The sequence below is a fragment of the Condylura cristata genome, unplaced genomic scaffold (genome assembly GCF_000260355.1).
Source record: "Condylura cristata isolate star-nosed mole 26May11 unplaced genomic scaffold, ConCri1.0 scaffold00023, whole genome shotgun sequence".
In the NCBI taxonomy this organism is placed as follows: Eukaryota; Metazoa; Chordata; class Mammalia; order Eulipotyphla; family Talpidae; genus Condylura; species Condylura cristata.
Genome location: NW_004567124.1, coordinates 8431628 through 8450401, shown reverse-complemented (window position 1 = coordinate 8450401; position 18774 = coordinate 8431628). Strand labels below are relative to the sequence as shown.

The window sequence follows — 18774 nt, the reverse complement described above, 5'->3', positions numbered from 1 at the left end:
CTGATGTGCATTGACTCCCGAATCAGAAAGAGAAATGCTGTCAAGGACCACATTAGCTTCTTTTAAACTTGGCCTTCACCTGCCCCTCTGCACAGCCCCTGTTCAGACCCACACTTCCACAGTTGTGCCCCTTGTCGGTCTGTTCCAGGTGACCCCACAGCCCCCCTCGCTGCATGAACATGCACCGGATAGTTTTTTGCTGAAAGTTTCTCAGCAGCTTGGACTTTAGAATTAACCCCACAGTTTGCAGAGTGGCCTTCAAGATCATTATGATTTCACTCCCCTCTTCCCCCTTCCATCTATCACAAACTGGGGTGGGGCCCCAGAAACACCATGCCTGGATAATTTGGGAGGGGTGGGAAACTGGAGAGGAAGGGCCTTATGATTTCAAGCTGACAAGTGAGCCACAAGTTTTGTGGATGTTCCTGGTAAACCAGACTCCTGAGTCAGAGGCAAAAGACCACAGTTGCAGAGCCTCGTTTGTGCCCACTGCCCCAGCCCCATTTCACAGGGTGGTGTGATGAGGACCAGCTGAACCTGTGCCTTCACACTGCTCGGCATGTGCCTGAACAGATGCAGTTTTAGGGAAACCTTTAAAGGGGCAGCTAGCAAACAACCTTTGCCCCAAGGGAAACATAATCTTTATTTTACTGGACAGGAAGCAAATTACTGACCTTGAGGGAGGCATTCTCTCTATTTTATAAGACTATTTGTTACACAAGCAGCCTGAAAAGACAGTCTGGAGCAAAAGCTGTCAGTGGTTGTGCTCAGAGATGTGCTGAAACACAGGAGACCTGCGGAGAACTGTCTCCTAGCACCATTCCCCAAACACCAGGCTGCTGCAGTCAGGGTTCTCTATCTGTGCCAACGGGTGCCCAAATGCGTTCCCATCCTCTGTTGTCTGCTCTGGAGTGCCAGCTGCACCTAACAGGCAGCCCACCCATGCACACCCACACTCACACACCTTCCTGGTCCTGCCAGCCACTTTGTCCTTCCAGAGTCACCTGCTAGGGCATAGGGCCGGCCTTGCAGAGAGTTCCCTGGCCCCCAAAGCGTTCTTCCCCACTCTCTGTCCACGGCACTATGCATGTTGTCAGAACTTCCTTCATTCATTGCAATTGCCTGGCAGCCTACTGAAGGCAAAGTCAAGTGTTGTGTTCTGTAGGCTCCCCTGTGAGCAGCCCACAAAGGGAACCATCAAGGATGGGTGGAAAGAACAACAGAATCAGTGAATGAACTATTAGTTTCAAGCTACCAGCATTTCTTCTGGTCACTGAAGGTAGAGTTGGATATAAAACTGATGAAGCTGGCCCTCCCTGGTGGCGCAGCGGGTTAAAGCACAGCACTAAAAAGCTAAAGCCACTTCTGCATGAGTTTGATCCCCGCCTGCCCCAGAGGTGACCACATGGTACCTCTTCTGACCCGCCTGCTGCCCCCCTCAGCAGTGTAATTCGTGGATCTGCCTGTTCTGCTCTCCGCTCTGTGAACCCTCTCACCACTGCTGTACTTCTGGCCTGCACCCAGTTCTGTATGCATAAATAAATAAATCTTAAAAAAAAAAAACAAACTGATGAAGCTGGGAAACTGGCCTGAGGCCAGGAGTTGGTGGGAGGAGGGCAGTTGTAAGCATTTTCCAGAAATTTGACCTTGGGGAGGCCTTGATAAGCCTTCCTAGAGGCACACCCATGAGGCAGGTAACCACCCAGCGTTTCTGGCTGTAGAATCCACATGCTGGCATTTCAGGCAGAGATTCTAACTAAGTGTTTAGTAATCCAATGATACAAATCAGATGCATCTAGAACAGGTTTGTGCTCTTCAAAGAACAATTTTCCTAAATAAGAATTTAGCTGTCCTGGGCGGGACTGTTGTTGCTCTTTCTGTGATACTAGTTACATAAACCAAGCTAGTGGCTCTCAACAGGGTTGATTTTGCCTCCCAGGAGACATCGTACAGTATCTGGAGACAGCAGTGAGGGTCACAGATGGGGGGATTGGCATCTGGTGGGTAAAGGCCAGGGTTGGTGCTCAGACTCCCACAATTCTCAGGATAGTCCCCATAGCAAAGAATGATCCTACTCATAATGCCAGTAGTGCCAGCCTAGAACCCCCTGAGCTAAACCAGTGATTGCCTGTCAGGGCCACGTGGAAGGAAGGACCCAAGTGACCTCACTGCCAATCACCTGGGGCAGGAAAGAGGAAGAGGGGCTTGGCTTCAGGGAAGAGAGGGCATACAGTTATGCCAACTCCAGGCCAGGAAAGAAGCCAGGTGCTCACATGTTGGTGGTGACCCCTGAACGAAAGGGAAGAGCATTGCCTTGAGGGAAAAGTGATCACAGAGATAGGAGTTTTGGCTTTTCCTTTCAGGCTTGTGCCATTCCAATCAATTAGATAGACTGGAAGTTCTCGTGAATTTTGTCTTTATTTTAACTACCATTCATTGAGCACTTAATAGGGAGGTTAACTAACTTTTCCTATAAAAGGCCAAATAGTATATATTTTAGATTTTGTAGGTTGTCGAGACTGCCACTGCTATACAGTTGTGCTACTGTAGTGCAAGAGCATGTCTAGCGAAAATGCAAATGTGTGCCAAGCCATGTTCCTAGAAAACTTTATTTCCAAAACAGCTAGTGGGCTGGATTTGGCCCACAGACTTTTTTTTTTTTTGCCAGTCCCCTATTCTGTATGCCTAATTAATGCTGCATATTAACTAATCATCATAAATCTGTTGACATACAAGCTGCTTTTAGTAAATGAAGGTGAGCAACATGCCCAAAGTCACACTCCTGTAAGTGCAAGGCTGGGCCTCATCGCTCCCATTCTCCCAGCACATACTGGAGGGTCAAGAGCCAGGGCACTGGGCATGGTATGAGATAAACCCTAGACATGGCCCAGAACAACGGAAAGATTTGTGACCTCTGTAAACATTCCCTGGGGAATCTAGAAATAACAAAAAGAAGGGGCTTGACTTTCGTAGAACATGAACTAAAGGAAAGGCTGACTAACCCCTACACACTGACCTGTGGTTGACTCACTTCTTCACTTACGAGCTTTCACAATGGAGGAAATCCACTCTGATCTCTAACCTGCAGCATTCTCTCTATTAGAACTTCCCCTCAGTTTTCCTTTCTTTTCTTGCTGGTTGATGGCTCTTCTGACACATGAAGACCTCCATCCAGGCTACTTTTGTTTCCTTTCCACCAAAAGGCATGAAGTGCAAGAGCTTTGGAACCATCCAACTCAAGCCACCAATCACAGTGCTGCCACCTACCAGCCAAGTGATCACGGGCAGATTCCTTAGATCCCCTAAGTGTCACTGACAAATGAAAGTGGCAGTGCGCACAGCTCACAGGGCTGTGGTGAGAAATGAGCGTGGTGGCCCGAGATCAGTGTCTGCACGAGGGCTACCAAGGCGGGCCGCTGCCCTGGTGCTCTGAGCTGAGTCATCTCACTTCTCCCTTGTTATTCCTTAAGGGCTCATTCCCAACCTTTTAGAACAAGTTCTCCTTTTCACCTCACCAGAAAACAAATCTAGGGCTCCCTGCGTGTCTCCTTTTACTTCTAATGAGAAATGCATGATGATGTGGCATTTCATTTCAGACTGGTTTCACCTCTGAAACCCTACCACCAGGATCAAGTGCCTGCTTCTCCCCAGTGCCTTTCCTGACTCATCAGAGAAATAACATATGCTTTCCTTTTTCACTCAATAAACTGGGCCAGATTTTGTGCATCTGCCAAGCAGCCCCTGTGGGCAGGGAGTCACTTCATTCCTTCTTCTGCATAACTCTCCTTGAGGCTAGAATAGCTCTTTGCACATCTCTGAGTGGGCCCTATAGTACTGTCCTGCTTCCAGTGCTCAACAACCACCACCGAGGGAAAAATTCCCCAGTGACACCTTAACAAGACAGCCTTCACTGGAAAGCAAGCACTTGGTTATTAGCCCAAGGGGCCTGTGCACATGGGACAGTGATATGAAAGGGCCTTCCCTTCTCTATCTTTGCTGCTGGGTACATTCAGGTGTCATTCCAAAAAGTTTAGGAAGAGCTGGGGGGACTTTAGGGAACTGCCATAAGGAAGCAGGGTAGTTTCTTTTAGATTTCACCTAATTAAGAATAGAACTGCCATGTGATCCAGTTATTGCACTTCTGAGTGTTTATCCAAAGTATATTAAAACACTAAGTCAAAAAGATATATGCATCCCTGTGTTCATTCAACACTATTTATATCAGCAGGAAATTGAAACAACCTAACTGCCCATTAATGGACAAGTGGATAAAGATGTGGCATTTATAGACAACAGAATATTACTCTGCCATAAAAAGGTGAAAGATTGTTATTTGCAACAACATAGATAGACCTAGAGGGTATTATGCTAAGTGAAATAAGTCAGAAACACTGTGTGATTTTACTTAAGTGTGGAAGATAGGGAAAAGATAGGGAAAATCATCCAAACACAAGACAAAGCAAAAACAGTTTATTCAAACAAAATGGAGGATGACAGAGAGATCAGGTAAGGGGTGTCAATTATATGGTGGTGGATGGAAACTAGGCTTTTGGTGCTGATCATAATACAGTACATATAGATGTCAAAATATAATGTGGTGTACCTGGAGCCTATATAAAGTTACATGAAATAAAAGTTGGGATGATTTCATGGTCCCAAGCAGTGAGATGTAAAAAATGTACACATCATAACTCAGAGATCAGCGGAGAGGTTTCCTTGAAGCTCACTGAGTAGAGAGGGAGATGAGAGTGTGGGGAGGAGGACTGGCACAGTGAAGAATGTAGGTCCCCATCTGAATATGGGGGTGAATATGCGAGCATACACACACACACACACACACACACACACAAGCCCTACAACTTCTTGAATGACCTGCAGGACGACCACAGAGGCCAGGTGCTCCCCTGCCCTCAGTCTGGCAGCCTGGGCTCTTGTCTCACATGCTTCTGTGCTCACGTGACAGTTGCTCACTAGATCGCTACTTCCAGGCCCTGCAGTCCAGTCCACTAGGTTTGATCTGCTTTTCTGGCATGCTTATCACTTGTGTCTTCTGCCTCCCTGTTCTACTTCCAGTGCTACTACTATCTGTGATTCCAATCACCCCACTCCTTCAGCCTTCTATCCTCTTCCTCAGAACCCCAAAGGGTATACTGACTCAGCAGTGTCTTGATAGAAACTTGATAGAACATTTCTCCCAGCCATGTGCAACTGAGAGTTACTTTCTGTTGATTTTTTTTTTCCCTAGCAACCACACTGGCCTTTCAGCCACATTTCACATGAATGTGTCACAAGGAACCTATCAAAATGTTTATTTATGTCAACAGGTATTAAGTCTATTGTATTCTCTTTAATCACTAAGCCTTTTATCCAGATGTGAGGAAGAAAAGCAAGTTAATTTGGCATAATTTGTTTCTGGCAAATATCTCTTACTTTAAAAAAAATCACTGCAAATCATCAACGGTTTTTATATACAAGTGTTGGGAAGTGTAGTACGTGGCACACAGCACTTGGCACACAGTAAGCAGCCTCCAAGTTACCGGAAAAAGGCAGGACACAGTCCTGGTCCTAGCTGGACTCCTCAAGTTCTGGGTTACTTGACCACTTGGAGTTTCCCTTGCCTCATTGGTAATTGGGGGTAGGGCTTGGCTGATTCAGCATTCTCCCCCTGGGGTTCCACTTAATAATGGCAGTTAGGGTGCTGATTTGAATACTTCTCGAAGTTCAACCGTGGTGGGCACTCATCCACAATCAGGCATCCCCAATCAATTACATACTCAGTGCCTCCATTTCCAGCTGAGTGATACAACAGGGCAGGACCTCCACTCCAGCCCCTCTCCCATAGCCCTCTGGGTTCCCTTTGTCTGACGTGTCATGCTGAATCCCCTCCCCATCCTGCCACCAGGACGCTAATTGATCACCTCAGTTTTCTGCTTAGAATGCTCCAAGAGCCCCCTGTCATTTCCAAATTGAGGTCCCAACTCCTCAGCTGGCTTACAGGTGCCTCATACTCTGGCCCTGTCCTATCTCCCCATCCCCTTCTCTCCTCATTGAAGTCACCAGAATATACCTGCTGCAATGCACTCTGCACTCTTGGTTCCTTTGCCCCAAATTCCTCTTCATCCCCTGCCCTTTGGCCAGCTCTTATGTGTCCTCCAGGCTCAGCTTGGACACCCCCTCCTCCAGGAAGCATTCTATAGTCCTTTCCCAACAATGTGGGAAGTCTTTCTCTTCCATGCTTCGTCTCCCTGTATGGTAAAGCCCTGTCCTATTTACCACCTACTCCCAGCTTCTCAGTCACATAGTGTTGGGGATCATGCCCTGTTCATCATTTTCTTAGCACCTAGAGTGATCCTTGGCATTTAGTATTCACTCACTAAATATTTGTGGAAGGAATGTGTATCAAAGGTCCACACTTATTGAAAAATGTGATTTTTTAAATCCCTGATTAATAACAAATGGAGAAAATTAACTATTTCATTAATATATTAATTTTTTAAATCTTTAAACAGATGGTATCTTTGGTAAAGGTGGGATTGGAGGGAGAATAAAAGAGTGATGAAATGTATGGACCATAACTCTAAGGTCCTTTCTAGATGAACTATTCCAGAAATTTATTTGTTATAACATTTTGGCTAAGTTTCGTAAAACTATCTATAAACTGGAAGAGCAATATCAAGGGAGAATGTGTAGCTTTGCAGATCCTAGGAAAATAAACATTTACCTAGTTTGCCTCTCGGCTTCCTGGTGGCCAAAGCCAAAAGGGGAAGCAGTCAAATATGCATGACTGCCTCACACTGGCTATAAAATATCTTTGTTTACAGCCTTCAAAGCACCTTTCTTCTTTTCTACACTTCTCACATACTCCGCTTCTCAGAAAACAGAACACTTGGAGAGACCGCCCTACACAAGCGCCATTTGCCAATGTCACCGGCCCCTGATAGAATCAAGCCTCACTATCTTTATAATCAAGAAGCCCTTCCTGAGCCACCTGCCACAGAAGGTGGGGGTATCCATTAGCCCTGAATCTGCAGGGGCCCCTAAAGATCTGGATGTGCTTCGATCTATTCACAAGTCACACAGCTGATCTAGTCACAAGATCATGACTACAAAAACATATACAAAGATGAGCTGCACCATCCTATTTAGAGTTATGCCGTCCTGAGTCAACCTTTATAGACACAAGGAGGTGGCAGCTAGTGTTTATTTGTTCCTTCCTGGCTGGCATAAATCAAATGTTCATGAGATATTTAGAAAGATAGTTCCCTTAAAGGAATACCTACATAAACCAAAAACAAAAACAAAAAAACCTCCTAAATAATTACTTTGATTATAAATCCTTGAAATACTGATTCAGTTAAAAATATAAGTGAATTGTGGATTAAAATGTAGAGAAGTTATACTTCAAATCTAATATGATTCCCCATCATTCTTTGGGCCACACCAGACAGCATAGTAACCATCAGTTTTACACGTATTTGTTCCCACTGTTTAATTGCTGAAATTAATCCTTTCAGCTCCTTTCTTTGTGTTCTTAGCATAGAACAGGGTGCTTTTCAGTGTGTATATGTGGAACAACTACCACATCTTACTGTTCCTACATGCCACTGATGATGGAATATGTCCCAGTATCAGAGAAATGTAGGAAGTATGTGTCAGGATCAATGCAACGTGGCCTTTGTCCACAGCGGTGCTGTCTCTCTTTCGTGGCCAAGTGGTGTGCCCCCTGAGCTCCACGGCAGTGTCTATGCTGGTCACACCCACCACTGCCACTGAGAGGACATCACCAACAGACCTGGAAAGGGGAAGCTGAGGAGACAGTGGATCTTGCTGAAGCCCACCTCTGACCCCTTCTCTTCCTCATGGAAAACCAGACTCTCTAATCCCTGCCTGGAGTCACCGTACACACACCTGCTTTGACTTCAGCCTTTTTGCGTTTAGTCTTTTGAGCTGGTATGCCACAGACTCCTCTCTCATGTTGCAGCAGCTGGACCACAAGGGCTATCCCTGCCTCCACCTGAATGCCTGGGGCTGGAGACCAGCACGAAGCAGAAAGGGCAAGTTTGAGCACAGTCAGAGGTCTGACATAGCACCTGGCAGGAAAGACTGCGCCTTGGCTTGCTCCAGTCGACTCAAGGCTAGAAGCTGCCTCAGGTGAGTCACAGCCCCTTGATGGGGCCAGGCTTATGGGGCTCACATTTCTTCCAGGTCCAGGCCTCCAAGACTGAGCCCTAAACCAAATCTCAGCCCAGAGACAGTTGTGCATGGGCCCAGGCCCTGTGGACTGGTGCGCAGGCAGAGAATGCTGTCTGCTCACTGTGAGTTCAGCTGAGTGACTGAGAAGGCCTAGGCCGTATAGCCAAATATCAGGAGCTGATGCCAGGGCAGGCACCAGGTGGGTAAGCTCTGACTTCATCCTGGGCCCAAGGACAAGGCTGTGCTGACCTGGGACAAGAGCCAGGGGGTCTTGTGTCTTGTGTTCAACCCTTTTTCTCTCACAAAGGAAGTGCCCTTTGTTCAGAATATAAAAGCCACATCTTCTCTCTGTAAAAGTTCTGGCAATTTGTGACAAAATTGATATTTGTTTTATTCTGTAGTTTTCAGGCATTTCCCCACCTATTATCTAATGTAATTCCATCATAACTCTGTGAGAAAGAAAATGGTAATTGGCTTTATGGAGTGTATGTGAGGCTCTTGCCAGCTGGTGCCATCCTAACCATGACTCTTGGAGCAGAGCAGTGGTTCTCAGTCCTAAGTATGCATCAGAATCATCTGGTGGGCTTATTTAAACAGATGGTGGGGCCTAGTCTCAGAGTTTCTGATTCATATCGACTTCTGGGATGAGTGGGAAAATTTGCATTCCTAACAAAGTCACATGGGTGTTTGTATTGCTGCTGAAGAGCTGATGAAGGGCTTGGGTTTCCTCCCAGTCTTCTAGATGTTTCATTTTCAGTTCTTAATGCTTGGGAAGGACATCTAGAGCCCCAGGTGATGCTGGTATTGCTGGGCAGAGGACATAATTTGAGGACCACTGAGAGTTTGTAGTGGAGAAAATGAAGCTCAGGGAGGTTGTTACTTTCCTAAGATCACCCAGAAGGAAAAACAGCCAAACATATCCCTACCCAGGTCTGCCTAGTGTGGGGTCTGCATGTTTTCCGCTTCTTCCTTGTGGCTTTCTGCCTCATCCTGATACCCATTCAATGTGTCCTTGTGCCTGTTTTTAAGAATTAGGCTAACTTCCCCATTTTTTGCCAGCTGGTAAGCCCAGCTGTAAGCTCTAACATGCACGTATTTGGGTAGCTACAGGCCAAGAACCACCATGACACACACAACCACTATTTGTGCAACTCCGGAAAGAACAGAAAAAATTATGAGTGGGTTGAGCATACCACATCCCAGCAGACCCTGGATGTCACAACTTCAACTAGAAGTAATGGATGTAACTAGAAGCATGGATTGCTGGCCTCCAGGGAATTACCCAAGACACAGAATAGGGTGATATAGTGCCTTGGTATGAAAAACATGCTCCAGCAGTTCCTTGCTCTTTTTCCTTCATGGGCTCTGAGCCGATTCTCTTTCATCCTCAGGATGGCAGTGGGAGCAGGGGAGAAGTTGCTGAGGTGTTTGAATTGGTTAAGCCCCTATCCCTGGTAAAGACATGAGGACTCTTTGGTTAAGTCAACCTTTCAGTTGCTGGTCTGGCGATGGCCCTGGGGCCCTGACTGACCTAGGGACAGTTGGGACTCACCCTCCAGGAGGAGGGCTCTGTTTTCTGCTTTCCATTCCCCTGGCAGTCTCCTCTTTTGAAGGTTTGTCTTAGATCTCCCAGATCTCGGGGATTTGAGGATCTGTTGTCTATTTCTAAACTAGCTCACATCCAAGGAGCACCCAGGTAATAACTAGCCTACTCCGGGATGAAGCTCATTGCCCATTCTCTGCCCATATGACATGTTTTGGGGTTAGTAACTACAGTATAGGAATTCCTTTTTGTTGCTCTGTTGTTTGAAACATACTGGGGTTTGGGGGGATTTTCTTGGGAGAGGACTAAAAACTGTCAGGGTAAGGATGACTCTCCCAGCCAACTGGAATGTTTTAACTCTCATTGAACACAATATACATATAGAAAACTGCATGTATCAGAGAAGGACAGCTTGAGGAATTTTCATAAACAACACAACACTGTCACAAAGGGGTTGTATACGTCCAGCTCCCCTCCCCCACCTCTGTATCTTTCCAGTCACCTCTGTCCCCCCAGGGACACCAACTCTCCTGACGTCCAACCACAGAGATTTGCTTTAATAGGCTGGAGTTTGTCCTGAGCTCACATGACACCCTGACTTGCAGTTGTTCTCCAGTTCAGAGATGGTTCAGAACTGGGGTACTGCAAGACTGATTTCCAGTGGGGAGGGCCCACTCAGCAATTCCAAACCTAGCCAATATCCAGCTACTGCTTCAGTCACCGAAGAGTGCAAGGGGGCAAGGTTTGCTCTGTCTTAGCCATCATCAGAGGCCTTCCAGTCTCCAGGGGGCTGTCTGGAGGGCTGTGCTGGAAGTCAGCCTGGTGACTCAGTGTGGCGGGGGGTAGGGGAGCCATTCCCTCTATATGTACTTCTAGGAATCCTACCATGTGCTCCTAGATGCTGAAGACCTCTGGAGCAGGATGACTCAGCAGCACAGACTCAGACAAAGCTGCTGAGGTCTGCGCCTGAGAAAGGCAGCAAGTGGTATCTGGTTGGACTTGCCCTATTGAGTGCAGTCTCCCGCACCCCCATCCTATGCCAGCCCTCTGTATACCTGTGTCACTCTGACACAGGTGCCAGCCTGAACCTGTCTGCCTCCCTAGCTGTTTTCCAGCAGTCCTCCCTCACAAAGAGCTGACTCCACATCACATGTGCTCATTTTGCTAATAAAAAGCCAGATTTCCCTTGGTGTTTACCCCATGCATGTCATGCATCACTAGATTCTGACCTCTGCTTCCTCAGCAAAGAGCCGCTCTAATTGGGTAGGAAGGACAGAGGGCTGGCCAGAGATCATGGTTAGAAAGGAATGCTTCTGAACTGGTGGGCAGGGAAACATTTGCTTGGAAAGACCATGTCATGATAAATGACATATCTTCACACACCTTCTAGACAGTGTGTCTCTACTTCTGTACCCATCTCACTGGCCAGAGGTGCTGTCACAGAAAGGCAGGGAGCCCTGGAAAAACTCCATTTGTATTTCCACTAGACCTGGGAGGTCAGTAGAAGAGGCAGAGTAAATTGCCTCTGATGCAGACTAAAAAGGCCTTATCAGTGGGGCTTTTAACAGAGAATGTGTAGGACTTGCTTGGGAGGAGTGTGTGTGAAAGACAAGTCTTTCAGGTTTCCCCCTCACCCCAAGTCCAGGCTAAGGCCCAGAAATCTGCACATTTAGAAACCTTTCCAGATTGTTCTGTTATAGCGACCCCAAACCATAATTTGAGAAACACATCAGACAAGTCTTCCTCAGATTCCAGATAAAGAAAGGAGACCCAAAGGGTCCAAACAATCTACTTGAGATCATATGGTAGAAGGTCCAGAGCCCGAGTCCTTCCCATGCTTGTACCGCTTTGTCACTCTCACACATTGAACCTGCCCGCGGGGCCCAGAGGCCTAAACTCTGTGAAGTCTTCCTTTGCCAGGTCTCTTGCTCTGTCCTTTCCTTCCCTCGTATTGCTGTCCCCTAAAGTGGATGTTAAGACACAGAAGGGGTTCTACAATAACCAAATACTGTTCTGCATACTCCACCTCTACCATCAAGTTACCCCCCTTCACCCCCACCCCCAAAAAAACCACATTTTACTCTAGGCCTGCCTCTTCATCTACAGGACAAAGTGGGAAGGGCCTGGCTTGCCCCTGTTTGATCCAAACTATCTTTCTGACCTAACCTTACTCCCCTATAGGTCCTTCTCCAGTTTCCCCTCAAATATCATCATGTTCTTTCTTGCCTTTCTCAGGTGATGCCATGCGATGTCATTACTTCCTCCTCACCATACTGAATCCTCCCAACTTCCAAGGTCCAGGTGTTAGCCTTCCTCCTCCAGGAAGCCTTCTGTGGCTAGCTGGCCCACCTCTGAGTCATCAGAACACTGAATCATTTATTTATTATCTTCTTTTATTCCCTATATTGCTTTGAATTGTGAACTGTAATTCCGAGCAACAGATCACAGGCTTCCCTTCTAATTTCTTACTCACTTAGCAACATGCCTTCTCCAGGAAAAGAACAAGAAAGAGGTTAGTAATAAGGGAGTTGCTAGAGCAAAGTCCTGTAGGCAACTGTTTGATTAAATGAGTGATTTTCCTCTGCCTTCTGGGCTAACAAATATTCAAATGCTAACTTTTGTTAATCCAAGTTAGATTTTTCTCTGGCTTCTGCTTCTGTGGTAGTAGTCAGTGTCCCTGCTTGCCACCACCCCTTCTGTGCCAGTAAGACCAGTTCCACCTTGCTTTTGCCATAATAATCTATCTTGCATCTTCCTGTGGCTCTGTCCCTAATAAGACATTATTAACATTCCTGCACTCATCCAGTGGACCCAAGGCTTGGCTTCCCAATCCCATTCCAGCTGATGACCAAACCTCCATTCACTGAGACACACCAGCTAAGCCAATTTGAAGTTGCTTATCTCCCAGGCCTGCCGTAGATGGCTGATGTCATTCTTGATCCAATCCCACAGGCACTGTTACACATTTAATGTTCCTCTCTATTCAAGACACACCACCTCTTTCACTAAGGACTAGCCATTACCACTTTGTTCATTGCTTGCTTAAAAACATGGCAACAAGAAGTTAATTCCAGATATGCTGACAGTTTAAGTTCAGGGGCCTGAGCCAAACCTTCATAAAGGAGCCCTTTATTCTTTGTTTATTGTGGGATTAATGTCCTATAGAAGAGAAAGTCTCTCTCCTTCCCAAGATTCTCGCATCCGGGGGTTACCTGCACATCATCACCTGAGAGTTCGGTAGAAATCTTTGCAGGAATCTAGAAGCCTTCACTCGAGTGTTGGATGTATCCTGGGGAGAGCTGTTTTTTAGATAAGGCTTTGCATGCTAATTTAACAATACCAGAACTGCTTTCTTGACTCCACAAAATAATTTCTATAGACCCTGATATTTCTAACTTTCTTACTAAATACATCCATCTCATCAAAAAAGTACTTAAGATCTCTACTTACCAAAATAGGTCCACTTGGATCCTGCAAAGAACAAAACAAAGTAAATACTACTGAGCTTGAACAAGATAGAGAAAATAAGCTAGATTTTACTTCAAAACGGGTAAGACTGAAAAGGAGGTAGATGCCTAGAAATTAAAGCTTTTTCAGAGTCTGTGTCTGAACAGAGCCACTGTGCTCTAAAGGGAAGCTTATGAAATGAGTTTTCCCAGGGGCTCACAGAACAGAGAGGGGCTTCTTGATTAGAGTAGCCAAACTTTATTATCTGAATGGGTAATGAATTCACAAGACTCCAAAGCCACCAAAGGCTGAAATGCTTTCTCTATCCTTTCACCTGCTTCAATCAGAGACAGCCTATCAGTGGATTGTGAACCGTTTCACAGCCTGACTACTCATACATATGTATTTATATTCTTTCCCTCCTTTTCCCACACAAATGTTGGCGGACTTAGAAGTGCTGTTTTGCATATTGCTTTTTCTCACTTAACAACATAGTCTACAAACAGTTCACCTCAGTACTTAAGCAGGAGAAAACCAATCTCAAAGGGAGCTCTTGCTTTGAGAGAACTGCCATTCTCTTCCTAGCTAGAATTCCAGGGATGGTAGGACTGTGTAGGAAAAATTCTAGCAGGAATATAATGAAAGTCACCTACCATCTCCCACTTCACTCCCATTGCACATAATAAAGATCCTTCCTTCCTAACAGCATTTTTTAAAAGCCATGGCAGAACTCTGCACTCATCACTCATCACCCTGCCTGGCCCCTTCCCCTTCAACCCCAGAAGGAGACAAGAGCCTTAACTGAGATTCAGGGGCCACAGAGAAAACCTCCAATGAAGGGTCTCCTAAGTCCCTCTCTCCAGACTTCTCCAAGTGCCTCCAGGACCCTTGGCCCACAAGGGTAGAGTTGGGAAAAGAAGATGGCCATACCCCTGGGTGGGAGCTAGGTATCGATGTGCCTGACAGGCAATCTGTGACTTATCACAATGGCATTTTTCCTATCTGAGCCAATGGTGGTTTTTAAAAGTTAACAGAGGACTTTGCTTTAAAAAACCTGATTTAATCTTTTAGTGTCTTATACTATTTCATGTCTTTCCCTCACTATTTTAAAATTAATTGTTTTTAATTTTCAATTTAATTGGTACTTTGATCAAGTTACACTGATAGAAGTCTTAGAGATACAGATAGTTCTACAAGGTTTGTTATTTTAAAAAACCAGTCCTTCCACACTCCTTGTCACTTTTATGCTCCCCAGAATCCTTTTTAAATGAGTCTTTTGCTCTTCTCCCCACATCTTTATTAAATATACCTATATTGCTCCTCATGATTAGCTTAGGTTTAGACATTGTTTACTGACACCCAATCTGGAGGAGAATGATTGAGGGCTTTTTCACATACATACAGCCTATCACTTCATTTTATAGATGAGAAAATGAAAGTCCATTGAGGCGAATTACAAGATTGTGTGTCTGCTAAGGAGTATCTCTTCATATTTACCATTACCTTCCAGAAAATTAGAAGGTTTGAGTCTCCTCCTCAATCTCTGGGGCATAGGAGATGGGGTAGGTTCAGACCCCTTAAGATTATCTGATGGATACTATGGAGCTTTTGACCTTAAAAATGCCCAGAAATATAAAAGCACAAAATTTAGCACATGTTTAATTTCAGGAGGTCCACAGAACCCCCTGAAACCTACTATGACCCTTACAAGAGCTGATTGTCCCAAGATGAACCTCTTGGTTCACCCATGGGGAAATCAAACCTGTATGTGACCCCCAAGTTTACTGCTGGCCCTTTTATTGAAACAGTAGTGGAAAGGAACAAAGAAGGCATTGCTTAGGAACCAAGCAATAGAAACATTCAACCTCTTTTCTGACTATTTTCCTTCAGTGTTTTGTTTTGAGAGAATCATTATTAAAATACAATCACAGAAAAAAATTAGAATAAAATACAGTCACGGACTTGAGGGAAGCCAGATGATTGCCACTTAGCTGGGCAGAGCACTTGAGGCCCTGGGTATAAAATTCTACAAGTATCAGGAGAGCTCCCCTCATTGTTTCCCAGCAGAGACAGTTTGCTCAGTGATCCAGGAGGCCCCCAGATAAACATCTGCCTCTGAGTAGTCCTGCTTTGGCCAGAAATTTTAATCATACCTGCCCCCAAGTCAAATCAGAGCCTGAGCACCCAGCATTTCCTGTCATCCTCTCCAAAGCTGGTTAAACTAAGTTTCCCCTTATCAAGGACTCTCTCATCCACGGACGAGGCTCAGGGACCAGCATTATGGAGTACACCTGTGGGACTGCAAGGGCTAGAGTGGTGACCCAGGACAGGGACCTGTTCCTGAAAAGCAGCAGGTCCCAGAGCGTGCTTTCCAATCCTCCTCTTTTGGAGCAAGCCTGCTTGGCGCCCAAAAGTTGGTGCTTCGGGCATAACGGCAGTGTCTAGTGGAGCAAGATTTGGAGGCTGGAGATAAAGGCATCATAAAGTAAAAGGGAATACGGCCTGAGTTGGGAGTTGAGGGTCATGGGATGATCAGGATCCTGCCCACCATCAGCTCAGAACTAACTTTAGCTTCTCTTCTAGAAGAAATATATGTGTGCATGCACATACTTTATTTGGAAGTGGCAAATAAAGTATGTGCATGCCTGGGTTGCCTGCCTCTAGCTCTTGGGACAGAAGTGATAACAGAACTAAATGGACCCCTCAAGGCAGACCAGGTGAATGAAGGTCACTGTAGTAACAGCTTGGTGACTGTGAGGAACAGGTCCTTCCCAGAGGGAAACGCTTCCCTGCTCAAGAAGGCTGTCTATCTTATCTGAGACACTGCAAGTTTAGCCGGGTGCCTGTCAGAACCTGTAGGCCCAGTTTATAGTGGGTAGGGAGAATGCTCTGGGTGCTCCCTGAGAAAATGGTACTGACAAAGATCCAGGTCAAGGGTTCAGGGCCCTGCCTGCTTCCTGTGCTGAGTGCTAGAAGCTTCCTGAGTAACCATCATCAGGGCAGTCTAAGGGCCCGGCTCTCCACACCAGCTTCAGACAGAGCAGCCTCTGCAGAATCCACTGCAGTGTTCCCCTAACAGTCATAACAACTAAGAATCCCAAGGTCTTCTCTAGAAGACATTTGACTTCACTATATTAGGTTTCCTCCCTCCCTAATCCCTAACATGTTTTCTTGGACACTCATCAGTGCCAACTATGAGAAATTTAAAAGCTCTAGGCAAAGAGCAAACCAACTTTGGCCCCATTACTCAGCCGAAACCCCCTCTACCTCCAACCTTGGCTTAATACCGACACTCAACACCTCAGTGATTTTTGCTTTGACCTTGTCCTCTGAGGCAGTTAAAAAGCCAAGAAAGCTGCACGAGGGCTTACAGAATAAAAGGTCCATTCTAGAATCTGGTGGCCTGATTACTCAGTGTGAGGTATTTTACTGCAAGCTTAGACCCTACTTTGGAGCATGGGGTGGTGGGGAGATAGGAGGAGGGAGGGCAAAGGCGAGGGGGGGGTGAAGGAGAGAGAGAAGGGAGGAAGAGCCACCCCAGGGCAAGGGTAGAGGAGTAAGGAGCCCTCAGGGAGAGCCTATGAGACTTTCTCTTGTGTAGCAGCTTGGAAGTAAGAGGGAGATTTCTAGTAAAACTTCAGGTCTCAGTTTAGCTGACTTAGGAGGGGAATACATACCAAATTTTGGGGGGAGGGGGAAAGTTTCCATTTTTCTCATTTCTCTCACCTAACCTTCTGTTTTTCCTGGACCAAATGAGGGCGGTCATCTCAAGCCTATCGTGACAGCCAGTGCATTCAAACTGATTCAGGAGAAATGCCAAAGCTACTGCCAGCCCAGCTCCCCTGCTTTCCCTGTCCTGCCCCATGGGCACAGTGACCTCTAAGAGAGAAAGTGGCTTGGAGCTTTTAAGCTTCTGAGCAGGACCAATTTCCCTCCACCACCACCCAATCAAAGTGGATCAATTTTCAGCCATTATAGTCACTTCGACCCTTCTATAAATGTTTCAGCCTAACCTGAGTTCTGGAATTGCAGCGCCTACAAATATCTTTACACTTTGGGGCAAACTCTGCCAAGGACCGAAGCCACCATTGGCTACCTGGAAAGTTTCCACAAAGTGACCACCAGTATACTCCCCCTCCCAGAAAAGTGGTCACCCAGCTTTTGGAGAGGCAGGCAAAGGCTTGGCATCTTCCTCTTGCTCAAAGAATAAACTATTCGGACATTGGCTGCTCACAGCCATTCACTGCCCAGACTGAGCCTATAGTTCAGCTGCCCCCACCTCCTCCTGCCACCCTGCTCACCTCCCTCAGCCTCCAGCCCTTCAGGATTAAGGCCCTTAATTACCCTCAGAAATAAGGTGTGTGAGCACACGCACCCACACGTAGTATGTTCAAGGTAGTGAAGCCTTCTGGGGAAAAACAATGATTAAGGATGGGATACATCATCCCTTTGACTTGGACGTAAAACTTAATGGTGAAGAGTTTTCTAAAGAGTAGCAACCGCCTCCGTCCACACTAGGGCAACTGTAAATGGCCCAGGCTGATGACCGGCGGGGAATGCCACCGTCATCTCTGTCTGCACGTGGGCCAGGGCACCATATTTTAATCCTGGTTCCCGCTTCTTCCAACTTAGTTTCCAGAGCACCCTTCCAGAACCGTGGATGCTCAGAGAACACGCAGACATTTCAATAGGACACGGACTTCCCCCCCAAAAAACGAAGTATCTTTTCTAAAACGGTACTGTTTGATACTCTATGCCTGTCGGCTCCACCAAGTGATTTTAGGTTTGTCATTAGAGAGCGCCGCTGGAAATCTACAGGTGCGGCTGAGCCCCCGGGGTTATTAAGAAGGAAGAGGCGAAACTTTACCGTTCAGTGGGGCTGAGCCGGAAGGCGGTGCCTTTAAGATCACCAGCAGCAGGACCGCCGCCGCGCGCAGGCTGCGGTGGGGCATCTTAGGCTGCGGCTGCGGGCGCGCGCGGCGGGCTGTGCGGCGGCTCCCGCGGCTCTTCAGCCTGGCTTAGCGGCGAGGACGGCAGGCGGGGCGCGCTCCGGGAGCACGTGCGCGCAGCCGGGACGCCGCTGCGAGCACGTCTGTTCTTTGGGCTCCAGGCTCCTCGCCGGCTGCTTTTATGGAGCAACTCAGCCCCAAACACATGATGTCATCGTGCGGGGGGGTGGGGGGCGGGAAGAAGGCCTGCCTACAGGAGGTCTGGCTCCCCACTTCCAAGGTGAGCTGCAGCCCTGACTTCGCGGGGCAGCAACTCAGGTGCTTCTCTCCTGCTGGAACCCATTTCTCCAGGAGAGCAGCGGGTGAGATCCGCCTGCCTTCCTACCATCAAGGGGGCCTCTAAGGATGCGCTTCAGTGGCCACGCCACGGCTTTGGTCTGTCGCAGCCCCTGTTAAGTAGCCCCCTAAGTACCCTGCCGCTTTGACATAAGCGTCCTTCAGGAGACCAGTCCCATCCCTGCCCGCACTGGGTACATGTTATGCACTGGACGGCCGGCTGCCATCAAATTCAGAATTTCTGAGAATTATATACATTGCCTCCTATAAGATTTTACCTTTGGAACTTAGACACAGAAGTTAATT

General features: G+C 46.8%; 1 protein-coding gene across 2 annotated transcripts in view; it reads right to left on the bottom strand.

The window, feature by feature from the left end:
* The window catches only part of CA12 (carbonic anhydrase XII), a 49918-nt gene extending 31672 nt beyond the window's left edge, over positions 1 to 18246 (bottom strand). For both annotated transcript variants that reach the window (XM_012728636.1, XM_012728637.1), the window contains exons 1-2: positions 18051 to 18246; positions 13187 to 13207 (exon numbers count right to left, since the gene is read on the bottom strand). In XM_012728636.1, coding sequence (XP_012584090.1) covers positions 13187 to 13207; positions 18051 to 18135 — 106 coding nt within the window. In that variant the 5' untranslated portion in view covers positions 18136 to 18246. The remainder of the gene's footprint in view (positions 1 to 13186; positions 13208 to 18050) is intronic.
* Between the last annotated feature and the right edge of the window lie 528 nt (positions 18247 to 18774).